The sequence below is a fragment of the Pezoporus flaviventris genome, unplaced genomic scaffold (assembly GCF_033815535.1).
Source record: "Pezoporus flaviventris isolate CSIRO_AGI_PZ_B2104156 unplaced genomic scaffold, CSIRO_AGI_Pfla_v1 ptg000096l, whole genome shotgun sequence".
Taxonomy (NCBI): Eukaryota; Metazoa; Chordata; class Aves; order Psittaciformes; family Psittacidae; genus Pezoporus; species Pezoporus flaviventris.
Window position 1 is genome coordinate 4952339 of NW_026892644.1, and position 13040 is coordinate 4965378.

Sequence of the window (13040 nt, forward strand, 5' to 3'; positions counted from 1 at the left end):
AGCATTAGACTTTTTTTTTCTTCCTGACAAATCCAGTCTTTTTCATTGTTCATCATAGATGTGGTTTGCATTGCTCAAAATCATGGGGAGAAGAAGGCATAGCTTCCTTTGTCATATGATTAACAAAGCTCTTCGTTAAAGCAAAAAGTAAAAAAGTATCAAGGAAAAGAACTGACAGCTAGGTAGCTAAACAGCACAGAGAGTATGCTCAGTCTCTAACAGAGCTTTTGTTATGTTGATCAAGACCGACCAAACTTTATCCAAATAGTCATTAAAAGTATTCGTTTGTTTTTTGGCAGCTGAATTTGAGACATTAGGGGTCTAACTTAACTACTGAGGTCAACAGCAATTGTGCTATATTCTGTGTTCTACAATGTTAATTACTCTGAACAAGGCAAATCTTAAAAGAATTTCAAATAGAATGCCCCAAATTTGTAGACATTTTCAGCATTATATCCTTGTCTCTTATTTCGCATTTATCAAACTAGGATGTTATCACGCTACAACCTTACCCTGTAAAGATATAAGTTCATAATTTTGAACCCATTAGATAATGAACATCATAAAATATCTAAGGAATTTGATATTCATAGAAGAATTTGAATTTTGTGCAATAAATAAGCAACAGAACCCTTCTTTCTGAACAAAGAGAATATAAAGTATTGAAGTGCTTCTCCATCACTGAGAGAACTTCATTTTGAACATGGAATGGGCAGTTGGTTTGTTGTTTGTTTTTTTTTTTAAATAGTAAGTTAGGATATAAGAAGTGAATTACAGTGCTGCTAATGCATAAGAAAAGTAGAGGTTACACAGGCAACCTTCATTTTCATCTTTCCTGACTTTCTTAAAGTGCTTATATGTGTATTTGTCCTGGGTTCAGCAGTAGCAGTCATTTTTCCCCTTCTTGGTAGCTGGTGCAGTGCAGTGTTTTGCCTTTCAGCCTGGGAACAGAGCTGATAGTAATGTTTTGGTTTGGCCAAGGACTTTGTGAGCCTCATGCTCTGCCAGGGAGGAGGGGAAGCCAGGAGGAAGCAGAGACAGGACACCTGACCCAAACTGACCAAAGAGCTATTCCATACCACAGCACGTCATGCCCAGGATGTAACTGGGAGTTAGCCGGAAGGGCTGGGGGACTGCAGGGTTGGAGGAGGTATCGGTCGGTGCTTGGTCGGGCTGAGGGGGTTGAGTTATCGGTCAGCTGGTGCTGAGGTGTTGTATTCTTTTCCCTTGTTATTTCCTTTATCATTATTATCACTGGTGGTAGCAGTAGTGATTTGTGTTATACCTTAGTTACTAACCTGTTCTTATCTCAACCCGTGGGAGTTGTATTTTTTTTTCGATTCTCCTCTCTGTCCCTCCGGGAGCAGGGGGAGGGCAAGAAAGGGGGGGAAGTGAGCGAACGAATTACCTGACTGGGTTTAAACCACGACAGTATTTTAAAGATGAAAGTTATACCTACAGTGGAATATATATACTTACATATGCACAATAAAATAACTGTACTGACCTGCCACAACGTATGGTGAGTAGCTTTTCTCTCTAGGATCCACTATCAATCTGATCTCTGACTGATGAGCGTTTACTTACTTCTTAGACATGTAAAATAAGATGTGTCAATTTGGAGCAGGATCCCAGCTTCTGAGTTTTTCATGTGAATAAAAAATACCAAAGTCAATCATTATTTGCATAATTTTCAAAATTGTAGACATACACAATTAATTCAGCAACTTTCAGAAATCAAAGTAAGTGAGAATGTCCCATGTCCTTTCCCCAAAAAAGAGCTTTTCTGGCATTATAGATTCCTTAAGCTCTATCAAGTCCCCCATACAATCTTTTGCCATTATAGCCCACATCATTTTAGTTGCAAAATTTCTTAAGACTATATTCTAGTCAGTTGTTTCCCAAAGAAAAGTAGGTTTTCTTAGGTTGCACTCATAATCTTGGTTAGAATTTTATCATGATATTTTACCAAATAAGAAAAGCTAATGTTACATTTTTAAGCAGCTGACTAGTAAAAAAGCTGATGATGTTTTGAAGTACACACCAAAATCTTTCTTTCATTCATGTAATCAAATACTGCCTTCTTTTAGAATTAATATTTTGAGATTTTTAGGCTTCTGGTTTTGGATTTTTTTTTTTTTTTTTTTTGCAAGCAGGTATTTCAGCAAATAAGGGAAAACTGCTTCATTTCTTTGCAAATTATTACATAATGCTATGTTTGATTTCTTCTCATAGCTAGTGCTATGCACACAGTCCTACAGTTAGAGTCTACATATGTGTATGCAACTTCTAGGAAGAATAAGATGAATGCATTTATCTTTAACAAAGTAGTTATAGAGATGCAACTCTTAGTGGGGACACAGTTATTCTGAGTAGAATATGTTAACTTAATGCCATGTGGATAGAGTGATGTTATCCATACCAGTACTGTAAATGAGGTAGTACAGATAGAAAAAGGTCTTTTTCTTCCCGCTCCCCCTTTTTTTTTTCTCCTCCTAGTCCTTACAGCAACAGGCATAAACAGAGCCTTTATCTTTAATAATCCACTCTGACTGTGCCAAAAACTGCATTTTTCTGTAGTTTATTTTTTTGTGTATTTGTACTAAATTGCATGTAAAACTTGGTTCAAAAAGACTTGATTTCCTGGTGGGTTTTTTTGTTTGTTTGTTTGTTTTTTTTAATGGTTACTATTACTCTGAATCTGTTTGCAAAAGTTCCCAGAAATAAAAAGAACACTCAGATCTATTCTTTAGAGACTGTCTGTAAAAAGGCATCATAGTGTAAATTCACTATTATTATAATGACTATAAGAACTAAAATTGCTAACAATACTCCTGACAATACTTGTTCTTCATGTGTTTTACTACCTACAAACTAACTAGCTAATTCATCACAATAAACTGTATAATTTGTGCACATTTCAACTTAATAACAAATTAAATGAGACAACCATTAGCTTGATGGCATAACAATGGAATTTTGTCTTATAAATTTGTTTTTTCATGGAATTTATATGTAGCACTGACTGGTTTTGGATGGTTTTCAGACAAGATAAAATAGTTAAGTTTAAGGAGAGAATTGTTTTTTAAGAGACTAATAATTCATGCCATAAGTATCTTTTGTTTCTGTACATAAGCAAGAACCAAGCAGCATACAAAAATCACTTTGCAGAGGGTAAGGGTTTTGTTGTTTGCAGTATTTTATAATGCTGTTTTTTTAAGAGGTAATCTCTCATTTCAGAGCGTCTTTGCCAGGGAGAAGCATCCACTGAAAGTGAGCTTCCTGAAGGACACCCCGCTGAACAGTTTGCTGGTTTACTCCATGGATCATCACCTGCGTGTGACCCACCTGATAATCCATTCCAGCTGTACAGCAAAGTAAACCAGTGCAGTGGTCCACTAGAGAAAAGCATTTTGAGCAAGAGCACAGTTCAGCAGATACAGCTGCAGAAAGAAAGCAACATTGATGCACCCGTTAAGAAAAAAAAGCCACCAATTGTTAACAGAACCATATTTCATACTAAAACTAAACCAGTAGAAAATCATACGTTGGTTGGCACATCAACCAGGATAAGTGAACAATGGGTTATCTCCACTGGAGGATTTGTTGAGCGAGCGTGCACGCTTGGGAGAATACGATCTTTTCCAAAGACTTTGCTTGAAATGCATTTGTGCAAAAATGTGTCAAAATCTGATTCTAATCTTATCACCCGTCCACCAAACGACAAAAAAGCAAGAAGCAACTGGAGTGAACCCACACCAAACCAGCAATGCTCCAAAGAGAATTCGGAGAGAACACCTTCCTTCACATCAGAATGGGAAGAAGTAAGTTATATTTATTTCTAAGAACAAGAAAATATACAGTATTGTGAAAATGCTGTTATTGTTTGAAATAAAAAATTCATCTTTCACACTGCAAATCTTTGGAGACTATGTCCTAGTGTAATGCATAGTAGTTTGACAGCTGCAACAAAATGCAGCGCATTTCTGTTCAAACACTGCACGCTTAATGAAGCCTATTGTGTCCATGGGGAATGAAGTTAACTGGAAGTAATTCTGCAGTTCATTGTGACATTGAAATTATTTTCTACTAATGCCTCACCACCAACACTAATTAAATTGGTAAAATTCTTTGTAGCTGTGTCCATATTTAGATACTTGATAATTATTTCCCACCATGACAATGCCCACCAGCAAGAGACAAGAGAAAATGGCAAGAATGGAGAGTCTAAGATTTTTAGGTTGATTATGCATTCTACAAACTCTCCCTATATAACATGTTATCTAACTGGTGTGTAACCTGTGTACAGAATCCTTGGCAAAAACCTTACTCTTTTGTGAAGTGGGAATACACTTACAGATACGGTGAATTCAGGACTATTAAAAGAAATGTCCACGCTGAGTTTGTAGTACACATGCTTGCTCCCACAAGAGTGTTTATTTTAGTTTTATAACTATATTTAAAATAAATTTTAAACACCTATTTTTTCCTCCTGTGTTACATTTCAAGGATGCAAATGGTTCTTCATAGACACAAAACTTTCCATCTTACTGAGGTAAATGAAAAGTGGGAAACATTTAAATCTTACTGCTATTACAGAGAAGCAAGTTTTTCTCTTTAAAATGACTGCTACAGAAAATCTATATATCTCCAGAGTGCTACTTTATTTCAGAAAGAACCCAGAGCTTGTGTTTGGTTATTTTTCTAGAAATTCTAGACAATTCTATTTTCCCAGCTCATCTAAATGTCTGTTTTGATAAGGCATCTGAAGGTAGTTTTTGTTGTAAAATAACTACTTTCTCAGTGACATGTTCTTAAGATCAGGTTTGGATCTTAATGATTTGGATGCATTGTTATGAAATCCGAATATGAGTCAGGTCCAAGTTTGCCTTTCTAGGAAGACAAGTTTTGTTTGTTCTTAAGAGTAAGAAAAAATGTAGTTTATTTTAAAAACAAAAGATATGAATTCTAAATCTGCAGATTCTGACATAATTTCCAGATTGCCCTGATTTCTCATATCACCAGTGGCAAATACGTAGTTTTTTAAATGGAGGCTAATGTTTTTCTAATAGTCCTAATATTAATCATAGTAAAACCTGGAACTCTGCGTCTGCCTTCTTAGACAGCACCAGCTTTTGATTCACCTTTTGTTTTGTCTTGTTCTTAAAGAAAAAAAAAAGGGTATAATATTTTTTACATAGTAAGTTCAAAGTAATTTAGAAATGCACAGATGAGTTTTGGGATCAGCGTAATGCTGTTTCATGAACAATACCTTTCTGTGGTATGTGGGGACACATCTATGTTTCATGCCTATTTGTGGCCTTGGGGCAGATGGAAAAAAGCAGCATAGGAAATTCTCTGGAAATTTTCAATGAACAATTGCTTTAGTACTTCATAACACACAAAACAATATTCTTATGCATTAATATTACTGCTTAAATAGATCTCTGCTGGTTATACCTACATGACCATAATCATAAGTATGAACTGTAGAAAAAGAAATACTAGTCTTAAGCTTTAGCTTTTGCTAGTGTACAAATGTTGCAAAATAAAAATCAAGGCGGAGAAATTGTCTACCTTTGATTTTTACGTTTCGCAATGTTGATTGTTATTTTTTTAACTGTAGTAATAATGCCAAAAATTTATGCATGAGAAAGCAAAATGAAGTGATAAAGATGGGACCCATCAATTGTTTTCACTGTTTTCTCTTTTGTAGATTGATAAAATCATGAGTTCTATAGATGCTGGAATTAATACTGGACTGGAGGAGATGAGTGATCACGCTGCAAGTAAGGAAAAACAAATAACTATTGTTTCATTTTGACTTAACTGTCTATAGGGAAACCAGGGATAAGATATTGCTAAGTAACCCACTGTGTTGAAATCATTTGTAGGTATTTGAATAACCATGAACAGAATCAATGTTGTTTACTGCTGGAGGTGCATTAGGTCCAGTATCCTGGAGCTGTTACTTTAAATAGCACATTGGAGTCATTAATGTTGTTTTTAAATCTTACCAGGAAAAATATTCCATTAGTGCCTACTTACTGAGGCCTTCCTGCTAGGGGGATATTTTCCAGTCTTTTTCAGCTGAGTTTTTGTTTGGAATGATGGGACCCTGAGTATATCTAATCCAATTGCTGCTGACACTTTTTAAAGCATCATGTTACCTAATACTGCTTCGATCAAATATTTGTCACAGGGCTGAAAATGTTGCTGACAGCCAGTGACTAGTGTTAGCAATGTAGGGAAAAGTTACAAACATTTCCTACCATGGTGACTTCTAAGAACTCCACGTCATGCCTAGCCTTTTGGTGTGTCAGTATAAACCTGTGCAACAGTGCTGATAAGAATTTTGAAAGTATTTTACTATATCTTCTTCCTAACTCGTGGAAGGAAAACTGACTTGTACGTCTGAATAATTTGGTCTTGAGGCAAAGCTGTTAATTCACCTGTACTGGTACATTCCTGTTAGCAATTCCAATTACTTGGGTTTATCTATTGGACAGGAGACTATGTACCTTTTTGCTTAAAATTTAAAAAAAAAAAGGAAAAGTATTTTTAACAACAGCCCATTTCATAGAGCATTATATCTGTACAGTATAAAACTGCGTCATCAGTTAAATAGAGTTGACACAGCTATTTTAACAGTAGCTGGACAGTGAGAAGCAAATCTAAGAAAAAGAGAAAAAACTGATTTGAATACAAATGTAATTGCAGATCAAACAAGCAGATTCAGATTATTATTGTTCTAAAAGAGTAAGGGGCAGTCTCATGAAAAGTGCTAGGCATGTTGTCCTGGCAGGCTGTTTTTGATTCCTGAAACTTGCAGTGTTAGAAGGGAGAATTATTCATAGAGAAACTCTTGGTTAGGAGATAATTAATAATTTCTGAATTTGCTAAAAGCAATTCATGATTTGCTGAATTTGAGATGGAGTTAATTTCCTCTATAGCACCCTTCATAGTGCTGTGCTTTCTACTGGTAGCTGGAAGAGTGTTGGTACCACCAGTGTTTTAGCTATTGCCAAGCAGCACTCACGTGGCACCAAGGCTGTCTCTCCAACATCCCCCCTTATCAGTAGGCTGGGTGGGCAAGATGTTGGGAGGGAATATAGCTGGGGCAACTAACCCAAACTGACGAAAGGGGGATATTCCATGCCATATCACATCTGCTCACCAATAATAGCTAAGAGAAAGGGGAGAGGTTGGGACAGCATTTGTTACTATGTTTATCTTCTGGAGAAGCTGCTACTTACACTAAAGCTGTACTTCCAAGAAAGTGTCTGGACATCACCTGGTAATGGGAAGTAGTGAATAGATCTTTTGTTTAATTTTGCTTCTGTGAGTGACTTTTGCTTTTGCTTTATTTAACTGCATTTTTCTTGACCCCACAAGGATTTTTTTTCCATCTTATTTTCTCCCTACCTGGTCCTGCTGAGGTGCGGAGTGATAAAGCAGCTTAGTGTCACCTAGCATCCAGCCATGGCCAACTCACCCCAGTACTTTTTGGTTCCCCATCTGAGGCTCCAGGGAATCGAGGTCAGGATAGTAACTGGGAGAAGTAATGAGGAAAATATGGACTGAACAATGTGGAATGATGGTGCAGAATTTTGGTTATTGTAATTGTGGTAAAGGAATGAGGGGTGGATTGTGTGCAAAATTGTGTCCACTTTTGTTAGGTGTTGTAATGATGATTTTTTGATTTTGGTGTGGGATTGGTTTTTGTTGTTGTTGTTGATATGAGTGAAGATTCTGTGATTTTAATGATAATCCTTAAATATGTGATCCACAGAGGCAAGGAGTGGAATATATTGACTTTGTGTGGCCAGGTTTTGGATGGACCTGCTGGTAGCACATAGTTATCTGGGATAGCACTATAGCTCTGTGGTATCTGGGATGACATAGTTGAGAAGTAGGAGGGAGAGAAATGGCAGCCAGATAGAGGAGTTAGACTATGTGAGAGGAACAGCTCGGCAGGCACCAAGGTCAGAGCAGGAGGAAGGAGAGGAGATGCTCCAGGCACCAGAGCAGATTCCCCTGCAGCCTGTGATGCAGACAATAGTGAGGCAGGCTGTGCTTATTCAGCCCATGGAGGTCCCTGGTGGAGCAAATATCCACCTGCAGCTTGGGGAGGACCCTATGCTGAAGCATGAGGGTGCCCAAAGGAGGCTTTGACCCTGCAGAAAGCCTGTGCTGGAGCAGGCTCCTGGCAGTACCTGTGGTCCTGTGGAGAGAGAAGCCCCTGCTGGAGCAGGTTTGCTGGCAAGACTTGTGACCCTGTGCAACCAGACCATATCACCCAAGGCTCTGTCCAGCCTGGCCTTGAACACTGCCAGGGGTGGAGCATTCACAACTTCCTTGGGCAACCTATTCCAGGACCTCACCACCCTTACAGAAAAGAACTTCTTCCTTATATCCAGCCTGAATCTCCCCTGCTTAAGTTTGTATAATATAGTAGCACAGTATTGGAGTGTACAAGTCAAAGAGATTTCTCTTAGTGATGGATGTTAAAGAATCTATATTAATGAAATTTCACTTTTCTTGTCTAATAACTTTTTAGCAAACAGTAAACTTTCTGATAATACTGAAGAGCGAATGTATCTTGATACAGAATTCTTCTTTTTAGTATTTACTTAGTCCTGTAATTCATATTATAGTGTTTTAATGAACTGTTAGTAAAAACAAAAACATGTTAGATTCAAGCACAAATACTCTTAATTTACTAGGCATGAGGAGCTTTTTATACTGCACAGTATCTCATTCTCTGTGAAAAATATTTGAGAGGAAATGTGTCATACACTGATAGTTCAATAGCTATATTTAAATTAGACAATGATGACATCTTGTGATGAAATCCTTGAATGGATTTGCAGAAACCTTGGACTATATTTTCCTACTAGTGAAATCTGGAAAGACTTCATTTAGCTCTCGAGGGGAATCTTGTAAGGAGTGATTAGAGGAGCAGTGAAAGGGGAGAATCAAAACTGGCTGATGTGGTCATGAGGACTTCATCCACAGCATGCATTCAGAAACAAAAATATTAAAGCAGAGATTTCAGTTTGGTAGTGGTAAAGGTAATGGAGGAGTAAACTAGAAACTATGGAGGGAGAGATGGCTGCTGGTATCCTGTAAGAGCATGGAACATTCAACATCTGAATAGCTTAGCATTGAAATCAAAAGCAGGAGTGCTGACTAGAGGGCAAGTAAGAACTAATCTCAGTGATAACAGACAAGAGGAACACTATCCCAAGCAGTACAAAAACTCTACTGTAGAGTGAAAATAAAAGAATGTGCTGGCTACTGACTCCACTCAAGGTAATATGGAGACATCTGTATCACCAGGCACTTACAGCTGATGTATTTCTTCACCAGAGTCTGAATTTGCCAGGTTGCAAAAGATTCTTACGATCACTAGCATGTGATAAAGAATACTCATGATCCTGCCAGGAATGATCAAAATTGAAAGTGATTATAAGGCTTTGTGGCAATGGATAAAAATGATGATTCGAGTGATATTATTGTATCTCCTCTCACATCCAAGTCAAGCATCAGTTAGATACACCCTAAATATAATTACAAGGCTTCTATTCTGAGAGAACTTTAAATTAAGAACCATGTGGCAAGGATAAAAATCTTCATCTTAAATAATTGAAATTTGACATAGGTAAACCCCTGAGAAAGACAAAATTACTTAAAACAAGATTAAAGAATTGACTAGAAAATGTCACGGGTCACTTTGCCAGCTGTTTGTATGCTAATGGTAGAAGAAAAGGGAACAGAGAAGAATTAACTGAGGAATTAATGAGCAATAGACAAGAATAAATTGAAGATTATGGCAAAATTGGCATTGTAGAGAGTTTGTCATATATATTACACTGGTAGGGTAGACGGAAGAATAAAAGAAATGTTGGCTTGTCTTTCAAAAATACAATGGACTTGATAGTAATGGGAGATTTTAGTTGCCACAGCACTTGTTGGGAAAGAATTTTCATTGACAGACTGCACAGGAAAAAGTCTCAAGGAGGCAGACATCAATAAATTCAGCCAATTTATTTTAAAAAATCACTAGGGTTCAAGTTAAATAGAAATCTGTGGGCTCTTCAACAGAATACTGCTAAAGGCCGTAATACAAGCTTCACCAATATAAAGGAAAGAAAGTGTAAAAGACCAGCTTAGTTAAATTGTCATTTTTCTTTCACTTTAGATAAAGTGAAGAAAATGTCTCTCTTTACTGAGCGCTGTAGAATAGCACAAGCATGTAGAGACAAGTCAGAAGTGCCAAAGCACTCAGTGAGATGCAACTAGCAAGAGAAATGAAGATTTAATATAACATAATTACATTAGTGAACTAATAGGGAGAAGAATAAAGAAACCTTTGGCACTTAATAGAGGTACTGCAGGAAAGGAAAAGCTGCTCATAGTAGGTGCAGAGAAAGCAAAAACGTACAATGACTTTTTATCACACATTTTTACTGATAAGGTCTTCGTGGAGCATATGACATACACTCTAATCCTTAGAGTGTAACTTCAATTGTAGATAAGGAAATAGCAGGTTATATAGGGTAGGTATCTTAAAACTGATTTAATGAACTTCACTTTGTGTTACATAACTGTCTGAAAAACTTAAACCTGTTAGTGGTTTTTTGTGAGCATTCTTGGAGGATGGATGAGGTACCAACACACTAGAAGAGAATGATGTAGAGCTTATCCTTAAAAAAGGAAAGAAAGAAGAATCTTTTCTATTCTATAGTATGGAATCTTTTCAATTCATAGAAAAGTCAATGAATAGATAAACTACTTAAAATAGCTAAAATTAGTGAAGAAATAAGAAAGAGGCAACATGGATTTGCCAAGAGCAAACCTATTAAAGCAACCTAGTTCCCTGCTAGGAGCAGATATCAGATTTTTGTAGGTGAGGAAAGAACAGTAGATACCCAGTATTTGGAATTCAGTTAAGGTTTTGACATTGTCTTGTGTTTTTCTAGTTAGAAAATTAAGGAAACATGGGCTTAATTAAAATAATGGTAGGTCAGATGGAGGAAGCTTTTTCTTAATGTCTAAATTTAGACTAAATTCAGTGTGGACTGCATTGATTACATCCAAGCCACAGAGTTAGATAAGCAGGCACTTCTTTGGTATTGTTTATCACATCTAAGTGGCACTAAAAATATCTCGAAAGATAGCCTAGAGGACATCCTCAGATATAGTGGTCTAAAACTAGCAGACATGAATCTCCCCCTCTTCTCCCCATAACAAAATTAAAAAGACAGTATACTAAAGCATCCAAATATATTATTAGGGAGATTATAACCGCTGTTACATTCAGCAGCACCTTCAAGACTTCTGGATATTTGCTAGAATTAAAAAGGGTATTGGCTGGAGTATACCTGATTTTGGCTTGAGGCAGTTGAATAGGTCAGATTGCTGTTTTAAATCACTGTGAGTCTATGTTGCAATGATTCTGTGACTACTGGGATAACATGATTTAGATGGAACCTGTCTACAAGGTAAATTAAAAAGAAGAAATACTTCAATTTCCATTTTTTTATTTGCCTAAGTTTTTCAAGGCACACATAGCAGTATTTCTGTGTTAGTTGAAGCCCAGTAACCGTTCAGAGGTGTGTGGTTCAGAGTTCACTTACATTTCCAAGTCACTTGAAAGAGGATAATGAAGAAATAATCTACTTCAGAAAAAAAGTTGAGTTTTTTTAACATGGGTAATTGGATATCATATCATCATCATGATTAAAGTAAGGGTTGTCTCAAGTCAAAGCAATTAAAATAATGACAAGGAAAATAATTGTTAAAGGTCATTCAATATCAAAATAATCTACAATCAGTTTAGGATTGTGCTGGGCTTTTGAGAAAACCACTTCTGTCAAATATGTTCTAGCACGTAGAGGGTTATTTACAATTTTATAATTCTGCTGATCAGGAACTCTTTTTTGAGTGCTAGCCAAAAATTCGCTATCCAGTTGCTGTGTGCATGCAACTACACTGTAGTAAGGATTTCTTTGACCAGCTGAGCAAGTGCCCTTATTGCTCCACCTAGATGCATACAGAGTGCAGTTTACCAAATTATCTTCAGTTTCATGATCTACAATTTGAGCTTAGAACATGAGATACTGGCAAGCCTTTTCTTACAGCTGAAATAAGCAAATTTCTTACTACATTTAGCAAGTTTGGATTTTCCAAAGCTCATTTGTTGCCCTTTTCTGAGAATAGCATCACATTCAGCATCTGTGTCTAAACATCAGTATCAAAGCTCCAAACTTTGCTCAGTGAGGCTTCCTGAGTGAATGCCTTTCAAAGACGAATGTGATTTGTTACTGGAAGAGGTGTATGCAACAGAATTTTACCAGATTGGAAAAAAAAAAAAAAATCAAGAAAGCTAGCAAATCTCCTAAAATATTTGCTTTAGCAGTATGTATTAGCATGTCAACAACTTCAGAGAGACCCATGAATTGACTCTTCTAGAACTACTTTGTAATCAGAAGGACTCTGGAACACTGACAGCTATGCCTGTGTTGACTCCATATGAGCTGTACATCATTTGAATGTAGCAGACCTGCAGTGGGTTGTGCTGTATTCAGAATAAACCCTACAGCTCCACTTTACATGAAGTTTTTCCACAAACAAGACTTTAATGGTTCTGGATATGCCCACTACATGTGTGTGTTTCTGTCATGTAATACATATTTAATGCCAGTAGTAGCTCATGGAACACTGTATTAGAATGCATTTTGTGTTTAAGGAACGAATGAACACGCACAGCCAGAAAAGCAGAATGAGAGGAGTAAGAATTCACTTTGTGCACCTGTCATTACAGTACAGCTGTAATGTAACTGGAATTGTGCAGACCTTTGACTACCAGGAGCTACATGCCCAGTTTCCTCTCTTTCTTCCATCTGTTCCACTGCCACTACGCAGACATGAAGCCTTCATCCTCCTTACTATAGTTCTGCCTATGAAAGCAAAAATTTCACTCCGAAGTAGTCAAACTTTCTTTTAACAAATGAAGCCTTGCTAGGCTGGCCCTT

General features: G+C 36.9%; 1 protein-coding gene across 5 annotated transcripts in view; it reads left to right on the forward strand.

Annotated features, from left to right (window-relative positions):
• Positions 1-13040, forward strand: part of LOC133281118 (ankyrin repeat and sterile alpha motif domain-containing protein 1B-like) — a 305927-nt gene that overhangs the window by 203125 nt on the left and 89762 nt on the right. For all 5 annotated transcript variants that reach the window (XR_009747384.1, XM_061476333.1, XM_061476329.1 and 2 more), the window contains 2 exons: positions 3241-3824; positions 5717-5789. Coding sequence is in view for 4 of the 5 variants with exons in the window: in XM_061476333.1 (XP_061332317.1) it covers positions 3241-3824; positions 5717-5789 (657 nt within the window). In the remaining variant the exon portion in view is untranslated. The remainder of the gene's footprint in view (positions 1-3240; positions 3825-5716; positions 5790-13040) is intronic.